Source organism: Lactuca virosa, chromosome 9 (genome assembly GCF_052849685.1).
Source record: "Lactuca virosa cultivar CGN04683 chromosome 9, Lactuca_virosa_CGN04683_v6, whole genome shotgun sequence".
NCBI classification, from domain to species: Eukaryota; Viridiplantae; Streptophyta; class Magnoliopsida; order Asterales; family Asteraceae; genus Lactuca; species Lactuca virosa.
In genome coordinates this window covers 180,749,111-180,773,515 of record NC_136434.1, presented here as the reverse complement: position 1 = coordinate 180,773,515, position 24,405 = coordinate 180,749,111, and the positions used below count along the sequence as shown (strand labels likewise).

Sequence of the window (24,405 nt, the reverse complement as noted above, 5' to 3'; positions counted from 1 at the left end):
AAAAGACAGATGAGAACGGATGTCGGATGAAGAAGTTATGAATTTTTAACGGACTTTTCCTGTCCCGGTCTGTTAAAAATATAACATTAAAAATAAAGTCAAAATTAGCCGACGGAGTCTAAACGAAATTCGTAGAGTACGGTCTCACATACGCGTGGATATAAAGAATATCAAAAACGGAGCTCGTATGCGAAAGATATGATTTTTTGAAGTTTGAGGCACAAAATACGAGGCATGTCCAAAGGAGTACGCCCCGCGTATGCAGTGGCTAAGTCCGGAGTCAGCCACGTTGCCCTTCCTTCGCATAGTTAGACACGTATCTTGCATGGTTGACACGTCCGAAGCCCGAAGTCCGATGATACGCCACGTAGCTCCATACGTTGCACGTACGAGGGTACGCCCTGCGTACCGTAACGCCCAACGTCCCTCGCATGTACGCCCAGCGTACCGAAGATCAGCAGCCTACTACAAATAGCAAGCGAGACTTTCCGGTTTTGGTTGCCAACTTACTCGCTTTTACACTCTAAACTCTCTCTCAAGCCATCTTAAAACCCCTGAAGCCTCGGGAATCTCCCTAACACCCGAAGAAAGCCTGGAGCACCCGAAGTCCCCGAGAAAATATTCTTTTCGGTTTGAAACTCGGCCCGCACAAAGCCCGATTTTCAATAAAAACTCACGGTTTCGTCAAGGAAAATCATTTGTAGAAGCGAAGTGTTGTCCGAATCACCACCTTTATCAAGTGAGTTCATACCCCTACCTTTTTCATAATTTTTCACTATTTTAAGGGGGGAATACAAGTAATATACTTTATCTTAGATAGTCTCAAGGGATATTAACTATGTGATTACCCAATATATACAATAGGGTTATATAAAGTTGAAGTCAGGTAGATAGTGGAATATGTGATTTTTCCTTACTTCTTGTTCCTTGTTTGGTTTTGGTCTTAGGGCAGATTCACCCATTCAACTGTCTGTTCGATCTCGGTTATATACAACTCGTATGTACTAAGTGATCATAGGAGGGTAGTATCATCGCATCGAGTTTACAGGGCAAACACATCTTCAGCTAGTTTCACTTATAAATAAAACTAGGTATCATTAAACTAAGTATGGTAATTATACTTGTGCTTTTCGGTCTTGGAACGATTAAGACTACAAATCGGTTTTATAGAAAATATAGGATTTTCTATGATAAACATCATTATTTTAAAGGCAAACAGTTTTCGACTTAACTTCCTGAAAACAAATACAATTATTACTGAAAACCATGTTTTACAATAGAGTAAGTGGAACTAGGAACATATTTACAAAAGGTTCAACACTTATTCACAAAACTAGTATAACATAAAGGACCTTTAATGGTTAATTCTATAATTCCTTAGTTTATACATCAGAGTTATATATAAATAATATCCGATAGAAAATGGAATGTGTGATTTCCGCCTTACTTCATGTTCCTTGTTTGGTTGTGGGCTTAGGGAAGATTCACACATTCAACTGTCCGTTCGATATTAGATTATATATAGCTAGTATAAACTAAGTGATTGTAGAAGGAACTATTGTGGTCACCATTTTACTAAGAAAATATAGGATTTTCTGAAGGAAACACATCCATCATATCTAAAAGGATCATTAATGTTAATTATGTGATTACTTGGTGAATACGTTGGAATTATATATAATGAAGATCCGATGGGCAGTGGAATGTGTGACTTCCGCCTTACTTCCTGTTCCTTGTTTGGTTGTGGGCTTAGGGAAGATCCACACATTCAACTGTCTATTCGATCTATATTATATATAATTTGTATTCACTAAATGATCACAGAAGGAACGGGTACGGTCATATTACTCATTAAGAAAATATAGGATTTTCTGGAGGAACATGCGAACTTTTCCAAAGAACAAAGAGTATACTTTTTATAACAAAAATACTTACGAGCTCACCAACTTTAATGTTGACACTTTTTCAAACCACTTGTATTCTCAGGAACGTTAGTAGACAGGTACATTCTCAGGTGTTGCGAAGACGGAGCTTTAAGTCTTAACTTTTGTTATAGTTTTAATGTAAATAAAGTAATGTTTTGAACACAATGTAAATACTATGTTATTAATACAATGGTTGTTGTTGCTTTGATTACTATTATTCAATTGTTGTGATATTATACATGATGTCCTCCACTCCTGAACGTTTTCGTCGTTCCGGTTTGGGGGTGTGACACTGCTGCACGCTCAATCTTTCGTGGCTCAGGCTGCAAGTTTCCATAACCGTTTCCTAATCTATTGTGAGTTCTCACCATGTCGATCTATACACCAAATCAGACGTTCGGTGTGAAGTGAAGAGAATTAAGATAGGAAAGCTTTATTTACGATAGACGTATAAATCTCCTTATCACTCTGAAAAGTTATATCCTAGTTCTAATACCGTAATTAAACGTTTAGAATTCTGTACACATAAATTTTCCAAATCCGGTCGGAAATAGACCATAGATCTGATAGCATCATAAAGCATATAAGACATATTATAGCATAAATCATTTAGCACATAAAAGCAATTTAGGCATCTCCCCTAAATAAGCTAGTGCTCGTGTCTATTCAGGCATACATCCTAAATATAGCAGACACTCATCTCACAATCATCACTTAACATTCTAAGTTTAAGTCTAGAAATTTCCTAAAATATCTAGTTCGCTTAAACTAATGCTCTGATACCAACTGTGACATCCCCAAATTCACGGTCATTTTAAAAATTTTCTTTATGCTTATTTTAAAATCAGAGCATTTATGAAGAAATGTATTTTATCTAAATTAAAACATTGGGATGTCATTGTCAATACAGAAACATAAGCATAAACAGACCTTACATTAATTTACACTAATGATCTACATCTCATTGAATCCCTCAGCAGAATTTATGTCTGTGATACAATAAACTAAGTCGGTCAGGTTGGGAAACCTGGTGAGTACATAGGGTTTTCAACCCACAATAATATAGTTAATTTGTTTCTTCACATATTTCATGGCAAAGAATTATCCTGATTGCCCATCCCCATTTTATTTATTTATTCTTCCCTAAAGATTTATCTAAAGAGTCATATCCTACATCATATTTACCTCTCATCGCCTTACATCACATTTCCTTATATGTTTGTTCCTAAGGGCTTTTCCTAAGGATCATCGCCTACATCGCATAGATGGTATTGATTCGGGGATTACTCCCTCAATACGTGTCCAGTAAAGGTTAGAGTATCATCGCATGAATACGTAGTTACTACATTGCCTGAACTCGTAACTCATCGCCTACAGGTTACGAGCATGCCGGTGTTTCCACATAACTTGTTTAGAATAGCCTGTGGTCGCCATCTATACTCTGGTAGATGACTACATCGTAACATCGTTGGTCAAGGTTATAACATCTCCTAGTCATCTCTCATCTCACATCACCTATTTATCATTGCATATCTATCATCACGTAGTTATCATCACCTTTCTATCACCACCTATCTCTCATCACCCGTTGCTACCCAATACATATTTATAAGTATATAATACTTATATGATTAAATCAGTTAAACACCATCTCATAATATCTTATCTAACACATAATAGTCTTAGCACAAATAATAAGCACATAAGTATGTATTAATATTAAATACTTCATATCTATGTGTAAGATGAAAATAACTATGCACTCACTTGTTAAAGTACGACTCGTAATTCAGGCAACGCTTCACTTCTAGCAATTGTTTTTTCCTTTGACGAAACCTAATATTATTATCGCTAAATTTTACTCTAATATTTATTGCGACTAATTATTAGTCTAGATTCATCATTAACTCAAAGTCTACTTCAAGATCAATCAAGTAAGGAACAACCAGGTAGGATGATATCGGAGGTAGGGTCCATTTGGTATACGAAGTATACTGTTTGGAAATCCCACTTTAAACACCTCACTAAATCACAACCTAGGCATCATCCCCGTAAGTAGTTCAATCAGTATAACGACTTAGAATCACTAATAAATCTTGTTTATAGGTTCATATTTACGATAATGAATTTAAACATAAGTTATACTTAAGCGTAATAAGTGTAGCTCAACTTACAGGGTTTCAAGCGAAAACTTGGAACTCCATGGTCAGAAATTCGTCGCTGAATCTTTTTTCTAAAAAGATTCTTGTATCGCTTCAGCGCTCACCTCACTATACTACAACTACAGAAAGAGAAGTCGAATCACAAGGGACCGAAATTCTCGGGGATAAGAAGAGAAAGACTCTTGAATCAAGAGAATGGTGCAAGAAATATTGTAACGCCCGTAGATCCGGGCTAGTCAATTTAGAGATAATAAGGGTCAAAAACGACTTTTCAACAAAAGATTATTTAGAATAAATAATCTTACCCAAGTTGTAGAATATGTCTCAAGGGTTCCGTACATATAAAGAACGCCGAAATCCGAGTTATAACGAAGAAGTTATGACCCGTCGAAGTTTTACGGCAAAACCGGCACGCCACCGGGAAGCGTAAATAGTGAATTTACGATACAGCGAGTTTTAGCCTTAGCGATCTAAATAAAAGTCGTAGAATACGTTAAACCGAGAGCGTCCATAAAAAGAACACCCAAATCTGACTTCGTATGAGGAAGTTATGATTTTTCGAAGTTTCGGCTTAGCAGTGTACAGCCCGAAGTTCGAATATTAGATCGAGCGGTTTTTAGCCAACACAACCTAAACGAGAATCGAAGATCTCGTTAATAGTAGCATAACGATAAAAAGACAGACGAAAACAGACGTCGGATGAAGAAGTTATGAATTTTTAACGGACCAATCCTGTCCCGGCCTGTTAAAAATATAACTTTTAAAATAAAGTCAAAATTAGCCGACGGAGTCTAAACGAAAGTTGTAGAGTACGTTCCCGCCTACGCGTGGATATAAAGAACGTCGAAAACGGAGATCGTATGCGAAAGTTATGATTTTTAGAAGTTGGGAAAGAAAAATGTGAAACTGCGAGGGGGGTGATGACGTGGCTCAATCAGGGCCGTCGCTTGCTGATCACGGTCTGGTCTTCAGATTCGGACACGTCGCCTCACCATTAAGCCCCGCGTCCGAAGTTGGGTACGCCCCGCGTACTCCGGCTCTTATCCGTTCCGAGTGCAAGACAGCTGGAGGCTCGCTGGCAGCCTCATCCGAAGATACGCGCCGCGTAGCCAAGGATTACGCCCAGCGTAGTCCGAGGCCTCGCAGGCTATAAAAAGGGGCGAGGGTTTCCGGATTTTTCACACCAATTCTCATTCTCTCTCTAGTTTCTTTCTCTCTCTAGCTCCCCAAACCACCCTTAAGCCCTAGGAAAAAATCCCTAGCCCCTAAAGGAAGCCCCGAGGCTCCCGGAGTCCCGAGAAAAAGGGTCTTTCGGTTCGGAAACGCTGCTCCGAGCAAAGCCCGGTTTTATTTAAAATTCGTTGTAAGTGAGCTACGCCTACGCAATTTTTAATATAACTTTCAAATAATTATAGTAATGTTATTGGGTCCTTAAAATAATTATTTGGGCTATTATTATGAGTTATATTGACTGTTATTTAACGCTTATATAATAATAATAATAGCTAGACTATTAATTAGTCGCGGTTAACGTTAAAACTAAACCCTAGTGGTATTTATACTAGGTTTTGGTCGAGGAAAAATTGTTTTGAGATAACGAAGTGCTGTTCAAGTGCTAAGTCACCACCTAATCAGGTGAGTGCATAGTTACTTTCATCTTACACATAGATATGAAGTATTTTATATAAACTACGTGCTATGTGTGCATATTATCTGTATACTTGCTATCTATGCTGGATGAACGATTTTATACAAGTTTTATATGATTTAAACTGTATATGTATTTTATATCTACAAATATGTTGGGTGAAACATGGGTAGATGAATGATGAGGGATGAAAGATGATGTGAGTGAACATTGGAAGCTATAGACTTAGTGCCTAAATAATATCGGCAGTTATGAACTTAGTACCTGATGGATAAACGTTGGTAGCTATGGACTTAGTACCTGATAAACGTTGGTAGCTATGGACTTAGTACCTATTAGATGAACACTGGTAGCTATGGATTTAGTGCCCGATGAATGAACTTTAGCAGCTATGGATTTAGTGCTTTACGAACGAGCATTGGCAGCTATGGACCTAGTGCCTGTCTTATAACCCTGGAGGCAAGGGACTTCGGAATGAACGAATAAATGACTCTTAGGGTAGACCCTTGAGAGTAAGGAAGATAATGGGGATGGGTAATTGGGTTGATTGTTTGATGTTTAAACATAATAATTATATTATTGTGGGTTGAAAACCCTATGTACTCACCAGGTTTCCCAACCTGACCCACTCAAGCTTATTTGTATCACAGGTGTCAATACGAAGCTACTTTACACTGAGAGATTTAAAAGAGATGTAGTGCACTAGTGTAAATAATGTAAGCTCTGTTTATGCTTATGTTTCTGTATTGACAATGACATCCCAATGTTTTGAAAATGAAGAATAATACATTTCCTCGGAAATGCTTTGATAACCTATTTATCATGTTTTCTGGGAACAAATTCCGCAACATTTTTGTTAAAAGAAGTACTCTGATTTTTATAAAGCACAAACAAAATCGGTCTTTTCTGGCCGTGAAAATGGGGATGTCACAAATATGAGAGCCTAAAGCCTCTTATTTATAGTAATTATATTTTCAAAAACCACCATCTAGTTACTTAAATGACCTCATAGTTATTTAAACGACTAAACACCCCTTTATACTACTATTTTAAATAGATTTAATGATATTTGTTCTAAACTAATGTCGAAACTACTCAGCACTACTCTTATAACGATCGCATCGTCGATACCTTTCTAATGATATATATATATATATATATATATATATATATATATATATATATATATATATATATATATATATATATATATATATATATATGCGTATATATGATTTATACTTTGTTTTAATACGTAAATATGATATTATACATTATAACTCGTTTATACAAACTCCGTTTTTGACGTTCTTTTTATCCACACGTAGCTATCGATGAGATCTACAACTTTCGTTTAGACTGCTTCGGCAAATTTTGACTTTATTTTTTCGTCCATATTTTTATAAAATTAAATGATTTTGCTAAAATCATAACTCTCTCGTACGGACTCCGTTTTTGACATTCTTTTTTTCAAAATTCTTATTTTAAAGAGTACTACGATTTTCTTTTTGGTGGCTTTAGCTAAAAGTCAACCATTCTCTTCGTAGCTTTTTACGTCACACATTCCTTGTGCGCGACTGACTTTTATATCTTTTAAAAATCTTATCTAATTCATACGGAGTCGGATTTCTATGAAATTTATATTTCCGGGATGGGGAAGACATGTACTTTCTAAAACAAGCTCATATTTAAAATAATAAGTCCTTTGAACGATCCCACTCCTCAAACCAATCCAAAAAGGGACCAAAAGCATATAAACAAGGAAATGAAGAGATCTAATCATGGATAAGACAAGGTTTGAACTTGATACCTCAATAAGCTTGCAACAAGGGTGATGATTCTGGATCTACAACCTTCGCACCAAGCAAAGCACCTTCCAACTTCTATACTTCCTTCGCAAGGAGCAATACAACCACCAAAATCTTCTTAGGAACTCAAATGCACAACAATGGAGGCTAAGAGACGATTTCTAGGGTTTTGGGGGCATGGAGGCTGGCGAAGAGGCCATCCCTACAGACTTAAGATTCTTATATAGGGTACAACACCCTAAAATAGGGTTTCCACTAACTCCACGTATGCCCCGTGTAATCCTCGTACGCCCAGCGTATGAGGCCTCACACTCCCGATCCACCCTTCACAATATGCTAAGTGTACACCAAATTACGCCTCGCGTACTACCCTTCGCACCAGTACGCCCCACGTATTTCCTATGTATGCCCAGCGTACACAAGTTTCCTCTTAAACCCCAAAATACTCTAAAGGCCATAACTACTTAGTTATAAATCCGATTCTAACGGTCCTTATATCCATGAAAAGGTAACGATAAGCTCTATGCTTTCATCAAATCATAACTGCCATAAAATTTCCCGAATAAGAATCCAATTTGCATAAAAGCCCGCACTGATACTTTACTAAAATACCCCTTGGCTCCAAAAACAAATTCAAACACCCGAATCATCTAAATTACGTCACCCACACCCAAATGGGTAACGATTCGGGGCAGGGCGTTACAGAAGCAGCTGTAACATTTAGCTTTGAGGTACATGATTTCAAGGGTTTCTTTAGCATTTGGATGTATTCATGACGTGAGCAATCCCTCTCACGTCGTGAGCCAGTGTTGACTTGTTGACTCACATTCCTTAAGTCTCACGACGTGAGCCCTTGTTGCTCACGAATTGAGAGCAGTCTAGTGATTAGAACCCTAATTTTTCGGTATTTAATGGAATGAGAGGGCTAGGGTCATTCACCCTCAGCCTCCCTCACACTCCAAGCCTCCATAAACCTTTATCTCAATCAATCTTGAAGCCCTTAGTCCTTTTTGGTGCATTTTCTAGCTTGAAGAATGAGAGAAGAAGAGGAAAGAAGTGCTCTAGTGGTGGAGTAGGCAAAGCATCATCATCATCATCATCTTTTCTTTTTGTTGGACCATTGTAAGTGTCAAAGGTTTAAACTTTATTTCATATTATGGATTGATCTAGGATTTTATCCATATTTCTTCATGTTAAGCATACTTGAGTGAAGTAAATTCATAAAGTTAGCAACTTTATGGATTCTAAGGGTTCCTTGATCATCATATTGTCTACATCTAGAAGTTGGTGGAGTATAAGAGCCATGCATGAGACTTGATGCATATTTTTCCACTTTTTGACCTAGAATGGGTTGGGTCATGCATGGTGCAAGCATGAGCATAAAGCAAACATTTTTATGCACCTTAAGGGTCCCCTTTAGCTTCTGGATGATTTGGACTCAATGGCTTAACAAAATAAGAACTTAAAATCTTGACTTTTAGCTTTAGACCGTAGTCACGACGCGACCAAATATTAACCTCGTATATCGTTGAGTTCATGGAACTCACGACGTGACTCTGTGTTTCCCACATCGTGAGGTCAATGTAGTAAGAATTTATGTTCGAGTTATTTGAGTTGGGAGCGAGTTTCTGGGATCGAACCTAGTCGACTCTCACGACGTGACCAAGGACTGGTCACAACGTGAGACCCTATGTTAGAGTTTTGTCTAATGGATTTGACTCGGTTGACTTTTGACCTTGAGTAGGATTTTGACCAAGTTTGACTTAGGGCTATTTTGAGCTGTAGCCAGAGTTTTGGTCACTGTTATTTGTAAATGTGACCGGTAGAGTTGGTTTCGGAGCAGCATGTGGTTTCAACTTATTATTCGTCTGTAAGGTGAGTTTTCTCATTGTATCTATGGGTCGAAGGCACCAATATCGGACCATTACTGTGTTATATAGGATGATAGTTGTTATGTGACATATATGTGTTTGCATGTTCGGGTTGAAATAACTAGGGGTGAGCAAACCCAAACCAAGAAACCGAGAAACCGACAAAAACCGACGAAACCGAAACCGAAAAAACCGAAACTGAATCAAAACCGACGGTGTGGGTTTTAAATTTGTAAAAACCGACTTTTCGGGTTCGGTTTCGGTTTTGCCCCCAGAAACCGACCCAACAACCCGAGAAACCGACCCCTCTTTAAAACCGAGAAACCGACGCAGTAAACTCGCAAACCTGATGCTTTTTACTGATTATTTTATGTTTATATATATATATATATATATATATATATATATATATACATATATATATATATATATATATATATATATATATATATATATATATATATATATGTATATTAAAAAAATAAAAATAAATAAAAGAAGCCTAGGTCATTGACTCCCGTTTTCGTTTTGCCCTACTCGCCCTCGGTACTCACAGTCTCGCATTCCCCATCGGCGCATCCCACTGAACTGAAGACGAGTAGACGACTGAAGAGTGAAGCGAGGGTCCTCCATCCTCCGACGCTTAGCCGCTCGCACACATCCGAGGCTCCGACGGAACCCCAAACTTCCGGCGCCACCAAATACGGTTCGTTCCTCAGATTTCGTTTTTTTTTTCTTATTTCCCTTGATGTGCTTATGTTCTGAAATCTGAATGTTGTGTTCATGTAGAATCACTAGAATGTGTCAACGTGTCTCTGATTTCGTTTTTTTTCTGATTTCTGTTCTTTTTTGTCGATTTGGCAATTTACGGAAGTGAGGTTGATGATGGTGAGGTGACTACGAGAAAAAGAAGAAGAAATGAGAAAGTTGTGGGGACTCCCGATGCCGACGATTGGGAGGTTGCTAGGTATATTTTATCTATCTATCTATCTATATATGTACATATATGTGACAGCAAATATATTTTTTAAGGAACTTGTGACAATGCAAGCAAGCATAACTAGAATGTGTGCAAGCACAGACGAGAAAAAGAAAAGGATGGCAAAGTCGATGAAAGAAAAGTACGACAAATATTGGGACAACATTGAGAACATGAACTTCATGCTTCATGTTGCTGTCGTTTTAGATCCCCGCAACAAGATGTGTTATTTGGTGTATTGCTTGGAGTTGATTTATGGTAAGAATTCTACCAAAACAAAAACAATTCTAGAGCATGTCAACAAAACACTAGAAGACTTGTTTCAAAACTTCAAGAACAAGACGGAGAGAGAAAGATGTGAAAAGACAAGGAGTGCATCGTCTTCTACACCTAGTTATTTTGATTTTGGGCATGGTGTTGATATGGAAGACGATTTTGAAAGGTTTATGGAACAACATGGCCATGGGGTTAATAAAACAGAGCTTGAGATTTATTTATCAGATGGGATGGAAAAGCGAGCGGAGGATTTCCAGATTTTGGGGTGGTGGAAATCTAATTCAACAAAGTTTCCTGTACTTTCTGAGGTGGCGAAACTTGTTTTAGGAATGCCAATCTCTACAGTTGCATCAGAGTCCGCATTCAGTACTGGCGGGAGGGTGATTGATGAAAGTAGAAGCTCCCTTACACATGTGACTGCCGAAGCTTTAATTTGCGCACAAGATTGGATACGGGACACCCCAATTGATATCCAGTTTAAAAATATGACGACTTTATATATGGAAGAGACGCGAGAGAAGTTGGTGCCAATAGAAACCGGTAAATATTTTACTATTTTTTACATAATTATAAGTTTGTAATTATATATGTTTATAATTAACTAATTACATACTATTGTTTTGTACGTTTGTGTTTGTAGAGGAATTGGGGTGTGGTCAAGGGAGTTGCATGGATGAGGATTTTACTTAAATTTTAAAGGTTTATAACTCAATTATTATAATTTTATACTTTTACACAAGTTTATTACTCAATAATCATTGATCAATACTAATGTTTTTTGGTTTGTAGATGAATGGGGAATTGGTGAAGAGATTTACATGGATGTGGATTGAAGATTTTTGTTTGCGTGTTTTGGACTTTTGGTTGTAATCGACTATTTGACTATTCCAGACTTTATGTTTTAGTTTGATTGTGTGTTTGGTTGTAATCGTCTAATCGACAATTTCGGACTTTGTGTTTTAGTTTGATTGTGTGTTTGGTTGTAATAGACAATTTGGTTGTAAAACTCATGTTTTTTGAAGTATTTAACTTCAATTAGGTGTTTTTTGAATTATTTAACTAATTGTTACATTTCTGGAAAATGGGTTTAAACCCAGAAACCGTAAGTGTATGGGTTGAACCCAAGAAACCGAGAAACCGCCCAAACCGATATCAGAAACCGAGAAACCGAACCGACCAGAAACCGACCCTATTGGGTTCTGAAAACCAGAAACCGATCATTTACGGGTTGGGTTGGGTTGGGGTCCAAAACCGACCCAAACCGACCCATGCACAGCCCTAGAAATAACCCCAGGGTGGGGCGTACTATAGCATGTTCGGGTTGAAATAGACCCCAGGATGGGGCCCACTATTGTATGATTGGGTTGAAATATACCCCAGGGCGGGGCCCATATTTGTTGATCGGGTTGAAATATAGCCTAGGGCGAGGCCCCAGGGCCGGGACCATATATGTGTATTGGGTTGGAACACACCCTAGGGTTAAGCCCAATTGTATGATTTGTATGTGGTACTTTGGGGAACTCACTAAGCTTTGTGCTTACAGTTTATGTTTATGGTTTCAGGTACTTCTGGTTCGAAAGGGAAGGACCCGACGTGATGACACAACATCCTCCCATTATGTTTTCCGCATTTTTAATAATTGTACTCATATTTTGGATATTATATTCGGTGATGGTTTTGAAACAATTTAATGAATGAAATTGATAGTCTTTCAATGAGAAATTTTATCACGATTTTTTGGTTGTTACGGTAGCGTTGTGGTGGCTGATGAGAAATGATATGAAGACAATGTTGTGGTACTACGAGGTTGAAATGAAGCAACATTGGTGGTCAACTTGAGTGATGGTGGTGGTTCATACGACATTGTCTTTAGGTAATGTTTGGAATGACATAGATGGTGATAAATTCGATAGTTTTGGCAACTTTGTCTTTTGGCAGCGTTGGGTTGTGGAAGTGATAGATAAATAGATGTGGCGTTTGGGTGATTTTGGGTGATTGCGACAGTGTTGGGTGGTGACAATAGGTGGTTGCGGTGACAATGTGTGGTAGTTGTAAGTGGTTGTGGTGACAATGTGTGGTAGCACATGTGGAAAGATGAGAGACATAATGAAAGGAATGTATGAGAAATCTAACCAATAGACTAAGAAACAAAAATTAATAAAAAATAAAACTATAGGTAAAATAGTAATTTTAGATCAATTATGAAACATAATATAACTACATTAACTAACAACATAAGAAATTGAAACCATAAAAATCATCTACATAACAAAAAACATAATAAAAAAATAAAAGACTTATCATATTATCTTTTGTAAATTATAAATAAAGAAATTATGTATTTTCTATAATTTAATGAATACTAAATAAATGTTTAAAAATATAAAAAACAAGCTACATAAACAAAAAGAAAAAAATCATTATTATTTAGACAGAAATAACAAACAAAATATTCTTCAAAAAAGAAATTAAGGGTGAGAAAAACCGAACCCAGAAACCGAAAAACCGAAAAAGCCAAAACCGAAGTAAAAACCGATGGTTTGAGTTTGAATTTTTAAAAACCGAAATAATGGGTCCGATTTCGGTTTTAGAATATGCAAAAACCGATAAAAAACGACCGAACCGAATTTATTAAAAATATATATTTTCTAAAGAGATTCCATAGATATATAGATACTTTGTATAGCTAAATCGCAAAGACATGGTAGCTGAATTGGTTCAATGCGTTGCCAGACAACCTTGAGCTACTTATAAGCAATGATTTTGTTCCACGCATTAAGGGAGTGTTTCACTTAGTTTTTTAGGGTGCAAAAGTCCTTTTTTTGAAAAGTTACAAAAAGTCAGGTTTTCCTGACTTTTCCAAAAAGTTCATTTTTACTTGTATCCAAATCCAAAAGTAGCTTTTAAGATGCATTTGCCAAACATCTTTTACCTTCTATTTTTTCCTAAAATGACTTTTGGCCTCTAAAAAGCTAAGTCAAACACCCCCTAAAGTTTACTAGTTTGTTCAATTCATCCCACATCGGTGGTGGGATGAAACCTTCTCCCATCTCAAATCCTGTATTAACATTGTATCTTCTTCCTTCCTTTTCATTATATAGTTGGAGTTGTCCAACGTCGGTGGTGGTATAAATCTATGTCGACTCAAGCCTTCTATATAAGACTACTACTACTCTTGAGAATTAGTTAGTCCCAACCTAACTCTTTATTAATTGGTGGCTGAGTTGCTAAGTTTAAGATTTATGGGTTTAAAACCGACCAATCCGAAACCGAACCGGAGAAAACCCGAAAACTAAGAAACCGAACACAACTGTTTTGGGTTGTGTTGGGTTTTAGTTTTCTGAATACTGATAAATTGGTTTTGGTTCGATTTTAGATCAAAACTGCCTCATGACTCAAACTGACCAATGCTCACCACTAAAAGAAATATATTTATAAAATTAAAATGTGTTGGATCTATCATCCTATCCAAGAAATAGTAAACCAAATTACCTAACTACAATTTTGTCAAAATTTAACATTAAATTTTTATCAAATGAAAAAGGTATCCCGCCCCCAATTTTTATTTTTGAGCGCCCCCTCCCCTCTTTTAAAGTCCCGCCCATCGTATCTCTGAAACAAAACTGAGGAGTCCTGCCGCTTCTTTTGCAGTCTCACGGTTTCGATTTCGATCTTGGTGAGTGGTCTCTCTTTATCAGTTTTTTTTCTCGAGTCTCGCCTCCTGATCTCTCTTGAAAATATTTTTAAGTAATACTCGTTTTAGATGATGATGATGATTATTTATCAGTAGGAAAGTTATATTGTTAATTGAGATTCTATTTGCTACTTATTGATTGTCAACCATTTTTTGATTTGTAATGTTTTTTTTTAAAGTAATTTGTTTTACGGACAGTTTTTGGTTAGTAGCATTCTGCTACCAGTATCATTTTTGTTAGGGTTTCTTAATTTGTGAATTAGGAATTCTAATTAGGGTTTGTTAACAGGTCATATCAATGGAAGACTTACCAGTACCTGTCATGTCCGACATTCTGTCAAGACTTCCTGTGAAGACAATCATCCAATGCAAGTGTGTATGCAAGAAGTGGCTGGATCTCGTTTCCGACTCTTACTTTGCCAATCTTCACCTCTCAAGATCACCTGCAAGCCTTATGATTCATCATAGTTCTGAAATTAACGAGAGAGCAGGTATTTTGAAGTGGGTGGAGCTTGAAAACAAAGTCAATCACCACAATTTACAGCATGACCCTGCCATGAGTCTTGACCTTAATCTTGCACCCATTTTCCAAGACGCTCAAATACTTGTTGTGGGCTCGGTCAATGGTTTGCTCTGCCTGTGGAATGGACTTAACTCTGATAACTATTTCATATGCAATCCAGTGATGGAGGGAATATATGATCCTCCCCACACAACATTACCATAAACAAGGTTATGGGGGAATCGAGCATGGTTTTGGAGTCTGTTCAAGGACACGAGAATACAAAGTGATACGGATCTTCCAAGGGACTACATCCACATCTCGGATCAGAGAAGCTGAAGTTTACACCCTTGGCATGGGTAAATGGAGAAGTCTTGGTCATGTCCCTTACACGATTGGAGGTTTCTTTGGGCTATTTTTCAATGGCCATGTTCATTGGTCTGTGTTTGGCAAAGATTCCCCTGAAAAACTTTTTGCTTTTGATTTGGATAACGAGACATTTAAGTTGTTCCCATCTCCTCCTGTTGAAACTATACAAGGAAGTCACCATTTCCTAAGTTTGGCAGTTCTTAAAGGTTGTTTATGTCAATCTGATACCTTTGAGTCTCAATTCACGCTGTGGGTGATGAGGGAATATGGGATCAAGGAATCTTGGCATAGAGAGGTGATGATCAAGGAAGGTGTTAGCCCTGCTTTAGATTGGTTGATGTGGGAACCTGTGTGTCTGATTGAACGTTTAAATGATGGAACAATTTTGATGGTTTATTATGAAGACAAATTGTTGGCGTGTTCTTTTGAGAAGGGAACAATTGCAAACTCGGATTTTTTTGACCCATGTTTCACTGGAATCGCTTATCGTCCAAGCTTCCTTAAGCTCCGGAACTTCAAATCAGAGAGAGTTCATGTGTTTTAAAGGTCAATAAGATCATACCAAAAACACCCACTATCGTTTTGTTAAGAAACAATTATTTTAAGTTTAAAATGTTACTATTGCATTTAAATTTACTCTGGTGACCTTCTACATGTTTTTAAGTGGACATTAAATTAAAGCATTAACCCTTTTTTTTTTTTTTTTTTTTTTTTTTTTTTTTTTTGAGTAAAGTGCAAAGGTCTTTGCAAAGAACTGTGAATCATATCCAAAATATTTTCAATTTGCATGAAAGGTTTATAATATGAATTTTTTTTATGGTGAAAATATTGATTTATCCTTTTTCTTTTTACATTTTTTAACATTATCTTATTATTTGAATAAATAAAAAATAAAGTATGGCCTCTCTCTCTCTCTCTCTCTCTCTCATGGTCATCATTCATTCTTTTTCTTCTTAAACCAACAAGTAACCCACAAAGAACACAATCCTAATCTATATAGTTGTCCACTGTCATAAACCTACTCTCCACCGCATCTCTCATCGTGAACCCATAAAGATGAAGAACAACCGAGATCCAACACATGAGCGCCATCGGAGATCCATCGCACACCCCGTCTATCTATGACGTATGCTTAAAAATGTTGAATTATATGAGATGTATTTGAAAAATATCAAGTTATATAAAATGTGTTTTAAAAAATCACTCTATACGAGGGGATTTTATATAACTTACGATAGATAAGGTTAGAGTAGTGTAACAACGTAAATTTCCAAAATAATTTTTCGTTTTTAAAACATAATTTCATACATCAAAACCCAGTGTAACATATGTCATCCAAATAAAACAATCCCAAGATCTCAATACATAAAACTCCATCAGTGTGTACAAATCATGTCGGCGCCTTCCTGCGATCCTCGCTGGTACCTGAAACACATATCACATAAACGGTAAGCATAAATGTTTAGTGAGTTCTCCAAAATACCATGCACATACAACTAGCCACTCGAGGCTATAACTCTACTAGACCTTCCGGTAAATGTGTCTCAGGGGCCTTCCGGTCCCATTCTTGGAGTAGACCTTCCGGTCCTACTCCATCGACCTTCCGATCCTACTCTGTCGACCTTCCGGTCCATACCATGTTGACCTTCCGGTCCATACCATGTTGACCTTCCGGTCCATATCACACTGACCTTCCGGTCCATACCATGCTACTCATAACATACATAACATATACATATCACATAGGAACATATATCATGTACTCGTCCTAGCACATAAGACCTTCCGGTCACACATTTCATAACTCATAAACATAAGACCTTCCGGTCACTCATAGTTACCATTCCAGGTAAAGTATAGTGAGAAGACTCACCTCGTACGATGTCAGATAATCTCTCTTGCTCGATAACCCGATCTAGCTTCCTCCTATCAACATAATAACATCTCTAATCAATACTTACTCTTGTCCTTATTCCTAAAGAATGGGTAGAAGACCATTCTACCCCTCCCTGTCCTTTCTTGAACCAGTTTGACCAAAACCCTAAAAGTCAACCCCAGTCAACGGTTAAACTTTGACCAGACTCGTCGAGTGCACTCAGGTGACTCGGCGAGTCCATGCGTGTCCTCTGAATCCTTCAAGGCCTCACTCGACTCGTCGAGTCAACCTTTCTCCGACGGGTTACCCATGAACACGAACCGTGGTGCAACACGATCCGACTCATCGAGTCCGCTCATGGACTCGGCGAGTTTCTTCCATGAGAATGCTCAAACGACCTTCTGAGGTCAGATCTGTTTCTCTAACCTATAGATCTGACCTTCCCATACACAATAATCACGGAAAGGTTCAACCTTTATACTCATGCAACCAACATACGACTTCTTTTGGTGAAATAGCTTGTAAAATGGCAACCTAGGTTCATATCTCTAATGGAGTAGCATAAAGCAGGGAGGTTAGGGCTCTCTGGACCTCTCAAGGTCCAGATCCAGAGTTTAACACTCAAAGGGACATCATAAGCATCATATCCAAGCCAAAAAAGGATAGAGAAAACCCTAGATTCAAGGGTTCTACACCAAAACATAAGAAGGGTTCGATTTAATACCTCAGAGATGGAGTTTCCTTACTTGAAACCACAGAATAGCAACCCCCTTGACCTTCTTTTGCTGGAATCTCCTTCTTCTTTGCAAAAACCACACCAACAAGGATTAAAATAACCCTTCTCCTCACACGACACGCTCAAGCTCACTAGGGTTTCTCTCTCTGGACTGGTAGCCGCAAATGAGGGCCATACGGTTCCTTAAATAGGGCACAGGCCCGAGGATTTAGGGTTTTCACCCACAACGCCTACTCGGCGAGTCTACTCTTGGACTCGTCGAGTAGTTCATTAAACTTACGTGGCCACCCCGCTTCTACTCGACGAGTTATAGCACCGACTCGTCGAGTAGATCAATGATTCTCAAAAATAAATAATTAAAATAATATACCTGGAAATCCGGGTGTTACAAGTAGTTAATCTTCTTTATGTGTAACGTTATATGAGGGGACTTTATATAACTTACGATAAATAAGATTAGAGTAGTTAAATTTCTTTTGAAAATGTTAAGTGATTGTAACAATAACTTTGGCTAAATAAAAATTAATGAAACATGATATATAAAATGCTCTAAGAAGAACGCTACTTTAGAAAATGAGGGAGGGATACGTAAGATTAACATCGTGTTCTCAAGATTATTTTTTAACGAGGGCGAAGGGAAGGGAGAGGAGGGGAAAGAAAGGGAATGAGATGGAAGGAGAATGAGGAAAGGATAAATGTGTTCTCGAGTTTAAGGGGAGGGGAGAAGAGGAAGGGTGGTAATGATGTTTTTACCCCTGCTTAGGGTTCTTCAACTTCATCAGAGGGAGAAGATGAAGAAGAGAGAAGACCACAGAGGTAAGGAGAGAGAGAGAGAGAGAGAGAGAGAGAGAGAGAGAGAAGATATCGTGATGAGAATAAAGAACAAATGGTGTGAAGTTGAAGAAGAGGGGGGGTGGGGGGGGGGGATGTATAACTATTGATTCATATGGTGTAACAAAAGTCGTTGTGAATCTCCATTTTTATGTGAATGGTCTTTATGGTTTCAATTTTATAAACATGTAAAATTACTATTAAAAATGATAAAATGACTATTTTATCATTTTTAATTTAATTTAATTTTTTTAAAACTTATTTAAAAATTTAAAAATCATTAAATTTAATTATAAAGGTTTTACCACACACAATCCCACCCACCCTATCTCCCGTCTCCCTCCATTACTGTCCACCATCACTTCCGACATTATATTTTCGAGTCTCCCTCCATTACTGTCCACCATCACTTCCGACATTATATTTTCAAGTCTCCGCTATTACCTCATATATCAACTTTTTTGGTCACTTCCCTAAGATAATTTATTGAAAATAAAAAATAAATCAACACCTATCCACCCCAATTAAATTATTTTTCCCAATTTTTTTTACCAAACTCAATTAAAACACAAATAAAAACCACCACTCTTAAACATTCAAACTCTATATAAACATATACCGGAACTACGACTAAAAACACACGAAAATAGCGATTGAGAAGAAGATAAAAGCGAAGAAACCAATGAAGACTGACAGTGTGGTGGTTATGTTAGGTTAAAGAGAAGCATTGATCTAGGCCTCGACCGATGAAGATTGACTGTGAGGTGGTCCGTTAAAGGGAAGTTGTAACGTCCCAAAAACAAGACCCATAAACTTTTCATTTTTAAATTACTAAATAGTACATCATCTCATTTTCATAAACCAAGGTAATCAAAGCTATATTAATACATCGTCGTTATCAGAGTAAATCACAGAATGCGGAAACATGTGGTGTGTGCTCTGCAATCATCCCGAGCTCTTCCATTTGAAAACCGAAGTACCTGAAACATAAACTGAAAACTGTAAGCACAAAACTTAGTGAGTTCCCCAAGATACCACATACCATACATAATAAATCACATACTAGGCCCCGACCGGTATCAAGTTCCCACTCGGCTTCGGGCCCCGCCCGGCATCGAGCTCCGCTCGGTATACATATATGTTATTTCTAGGCCCCGCCCAATATACTCATAAACATATGTCACATAACCATACTAACACATACAAAAATCATAAACAATAACATACAATGCAGCTACTGGGCTTTGCCCGGCATCAAGCCCCGCCCGGTAATCACAAAACACATACGGCTAACTAGCATACAATATACTCTTCATGCCCCGCCTAGCATCGAGCTCTGCTCGGTAAACATATTGTAACATCCGGATTTTCAGGAACATTACTGTGTATGTTAATCTTGAGATTGAAGGAGGGACTCGACGAGTTGAGGGACCAACTCGCCGAGTCAAATCGAGTTGCTCGCGTGGATTTAATGAGTGGACTCGACGAGTCAGATGAGGGAATCGCCGAGTAGGTGCTGGGCAGAGAAACCCTAATTGCCCAGGTTTGTGACCTATTTAAAGGCCCTTATGGCCTTCATTTGCGGCCACACACACACTTGAGAGACCCTAACGAACCAGAGAGCATAGAGAGTGAGAGAAGGAGTTAATTACATCACCATTAATGCATTCTTGCAAGAAGGAAGGAGGGGATTCAAGCTAGGCTGATTGAGGAGCTGAGATCTACTATCACTTCTTCAAAGGTTGTTGTTTGAGGTATGAATCCATGCCTATTTTCGTGTATAAAGTAGATCTCATGAATCTAGGGTTTCTTTACCCATTTTTCGTAGAGATTATGGAGCATGTAGAGTCCTTTGACGCATAGACATTATATCTGGACCTTGAGAGATCCAGAGAGTCCCAATCTTCCAGCTTTATGCAGTCCCATAAGAGTTTTGGGTCTAGGTTACCATTTTGAGGGTTATTTCATCAAATAGAGCTTGTTGTGTGGTGTATGGACATAAAGGTTGAACCTTTACGTGACTTTTGGGTGCTAGAAGGCCAGATCTATAAGTTAGAGAAACAGATCTGACCTCAGAAGGTCAAATGAGTGTTGCCATGGACAAAACTCGTCGAGTCCATGAGAGGACTCGACGAGTCGGATCGGGTTGTCCCGCGATTCGTGATCGGTGGTAACCCGTCGAGTGAAAGGTTAACTCGACGAGTCGAGTGAGGCCTTAGGAGGACTTAGAGGACACGCATGGACTCGCCGAGTCACCCGAGTGCACTCGATGAGTCTGGTCAAAGTTGGACCGTTGACTGGAGTTGACTTCAGTTGACCTCAGGGTTTGGTCAAACTGATTCAAGAGAGGCCATGGAGGGGTAGAATGGTCTTCTACCCATTCTTTAGAGATGAGAACATAAAGAGAGTATTGATTAGAGATATTATCATTTTAATAGGAGGAGGCTAGATCGGGGATATCGAGAACGAGAGTATACTAGACATCATACGAGGTGAGTCTTCTCACTACACATTACCTAGAGTGGTATCTATGTGCAGACCGGAGGGTCTTATGCGTTATGTGTATGTTGAGATTATGTGCATTATGATATATGTATGCTATGTGTTATATAGACCGGACCAGATGGTCCAACGACTTATGAGGCCAGAGGGTCCTCCATCAGACCGGACCGGAGGGTCCAACGATTTAGACCGGACCGGAGGGTCCAACGAGCTAGACCGGACCGGAGGGTCCAACGAGCTACGGGACTGGAGGGTCCCGCTGAGACACATTGACCAGAGGGTCATACCGAGTTGTAGCCTTGAGTGGCTTATGTGCTGTATGTGGTATTTTGGGGAACTCACTAAGCTTCGTGCTTACCGTGTTAGGTGATATGTGTTTCAGGTACCTCAGAGGATCGTGGGAAGGCACCGACATGATTTGTACACACTGACAGAGGATTTTGTATTTGAGATTCTGGGATATGTTTTACCGTGATAACATTTGATACACTTGAGTTCTGAGATGATTTATATGAGATATTTTATGTGTTTTAAAAATGAAAAAGTTGTTTGAAAATTTATGTTGTTACACATATAACACATAACACATGCAAGAGTCATGTAGATAACAACAATACCAAACATAATAACCATGGGCCGACATTGGTGCCTTCGACCCACTAAACATAGTGAGGGCACTCACATCGCACTGCCGAATCTCACAGAAAGAATCTACGACTGCTGGCCCGCAAGAATCCCCACTATATCAATCACAAGTTAATCATCCATCAATAATCAGATCCGACCCATACTAGGTGTCCAAACTTGTAACATCCCAAAATTCAAGACCAAAATTTTCATTTTTAATTTAATAATTCATAAAAGAGATTACTGTAAACATCATCAATGTTATCTCATATCAAAAAAACCCATAAGTCATATATCTCAAAAACATGTCATAGGATAATAATGTCAGAGTACAAATCCCAAGAATCTCATGTGCGGAAAATCATGTGTAATGCGCTGCCATCATGCCGACTCCTTTCCCTTCGAAGACGAAGTACCTGAAACCAAAATTGAAAATCGTAAGCACAAAGCTTAGTGAGTTCCCCCATCATACCACATACCATACAATATGTTGGATTAGATGTCTAAGCCCATAACTATAATTGGTATGTACTTGACCCGATAGTAGCATGGTCCATTTTGGGTTGCATTCATCAGAACAATTTGATAGGATGGATATTTGAGAAAGATGTTATTTGTGTTTTATTAATATATTATAAGTATAATATATTAATTGAGAAATCATATGTGTTTTATTAATATATTATAAGTATAATATACTATAATTGGGGAACTCACTAAGCTTCGTGCTTACCGTGTTAGGTGATATGTGTTTCAGGTACCTCAGAGGATCGCGGGAAGGCACCGATATGATTTGTACACACTGACAGAGGATTTTGTATTTGAGATTCTGGGATATGTTTTACCATGATAACATTTGATACACTTGAGTTCTGAGATGATTTATATGAGATATTTTATGTGTTTTAAAAATGAAAAAGTTATTTGAAAATTTATGTTGTTACAAGTTGGTATCAGAGCCTTGGTTTGAGGGATTCGGATGCACCTTCGGGTACGTTCAGACTCAAACTGAGGATTTGAGAAGAATTTTCGAAAAAGATAATTTTTATAAAATGTGAAAGAGTTTAAGAGACAACGAGTTGGAGCAGTATGTACAATCAGCCAGGGCCCGAATGGTGATTTCCCAAAATACCCTTACTTTTGTATTATGAGATATTATGCATGCTAGAGATAGGCTAGGTATTTCATACTTTAGGACTAGAGTGGCCTGATTTGTGATGCCTTAGCCTAGGAGTGCAGTTATATGTGATGTGCTTTCGAGTATGTGTTGAGTAAGAGTATCCAGCAGGAATCCTTTTAGAGAGGGATTTGAGTAGAGGAGTAATCTAGGAGAGATACCTAGATGAGCATTTGAGGAGTCTACTGAGAGAGTAGTCAGATGCCCGCGTGGGGTAAAGTTGCTTGAGTTCGGTGATATCCTTTGAGTATGAGGAGAGCAAGTGGGTAATAACCTAGAGTGGTTTTACATGTTGGTAGAGATTATTCGATGCCTCGAATGCTGCCTGCTTCATGCTTTGTGGAACTCTTGGTGATGAGAGTCAGCTACTAAGTGAATATGACGATATTCAGGAGGTAGATGGCTGGCATCATAAGGAGTTCTTCAGCAGCTGATGGCGGAGAAGTGTGAGAGCCTAGGAAGAGCCTAGGAAAGGGTGACCCTAGTCAGATGAGTACGCTGACAGAGTAGAGCATTTCACAGAGGAGCGAACACGCGTGACGGGATTGGTGATCGAGAAGGTTGAGCAGCTACTTAGGAGCTCGGGGATGGTCCGTGTAGAAAGTATGGGTAGATGTGGCAGGTAGTATGGGCCCGTACTACTGAAAGCAGAGGACCCATACTCGATATAGGGAACATTCCGGAGGTTTTAAGTAGCAGATCGAGAGGTGATTTCATGGGTCGAGTACCATGATTTGTAGCAGATCGAGAGGTGATTTCATGGTTCGAGTACCATGATTTGTAGCAGATCGAGAGGTGATTTCATGGTTCGAGTACCATGATGTGTAGCAGATCGAGAGGTGATGTCATGGTTCGAGTACCATGATTTGTAGCAAATCGAGAGGTGATTTCATGGTTCGAGTACCATGATTTGTAGCAGATCGAGAGGTGATTTCATGGTTCGAGTACCGTGATTTGTAGCAGATCAAAAGGTGATGTCATGGTTCGAGTATCATGATTCATAGTGGATTGAGAAGAGAGAACATGGTTCGAGTACCATGATTCGTAGCGGGTTGGGAAGAGAGAACATGGTTCGAGTACCATGATTCGTAGCAGATTGAGAAGAGAGAACATGGTTCGAGTACCATGATTCGTAGCGGGTTGGGAAGAGAGAACATGGTTCGAGTACCATGATTTGTAGCAGATTGGTAAAAGAGAGAACACGGTTTGGGTACCATAATTCATAGCAGATCGAGAGGTGGCCACATGGTTTGAGTACCATGACTCGTGGCGGTTAGTGCTTCTGGTTTACCAGTTATTCTGTTGTGATTGGTTAGTCTGAGATCAGATGTGAAGGAGTATGGGGCCAGAGGTCCATGTTGAACGAGTTTCAACGAAGCATCCCTTGTGAGGGAAGTCGAGATGATTCCAATGTATTTTTGG

General features: G+C 38.5%; 1 protein-coding gene across 1 annotated transcript; it reads left to right on the top strand.

The window, feature by feature from the left end:
- The first annotated feature begins 14,661 nt into the window (after positions 1-14,661).
- On the top strand, positions 14,662-15,994 carry LOC145140065 (F-box protein At3g07870-like). The gene is made up of 3 exons (XM_079073678.1): positions 14,662-14,989; positions 15,096-15,763; positions 15,968-15,994. Exons 1-3 carry the CDS (start codon positions 14,662-14,664, stop codon positions 15,992-15,994), a joined length of 1,023 nt encoding a protein of 340 aa, XP_078929804.1.
- Positions 15,995-24,405: the final 8,411 nt, after the last annotated feature.

What these genes read in the sequence shown, in the direction of transcription:
- LOC145140065 (XM_079073678.1), top strand. Translation starts at nt 14,662, where the DNA reads ATGGAAGACTTACCAGTACCTGTCATGTCCGACATTCTGTCAAGACTT. An exon ending in TGTTGTGGGCTCGGTCAATG is followed by an intron (nt 14,990 to 15,095) that starts GTTTGCTCTGCC and finishes ACCATAAACAAG; the next exon opens with GTTATGGGGGAATCGAGCAT. An exon ending in GGAACTTCAAATCAGAGAGA is followed by an intron (nt 15,764 to 15,967) that starts GTTCATGTGTTT and finishes TTTTGAGTAAAG; the next exon opens with TGCAAAGGTCTTTGCAAAGA.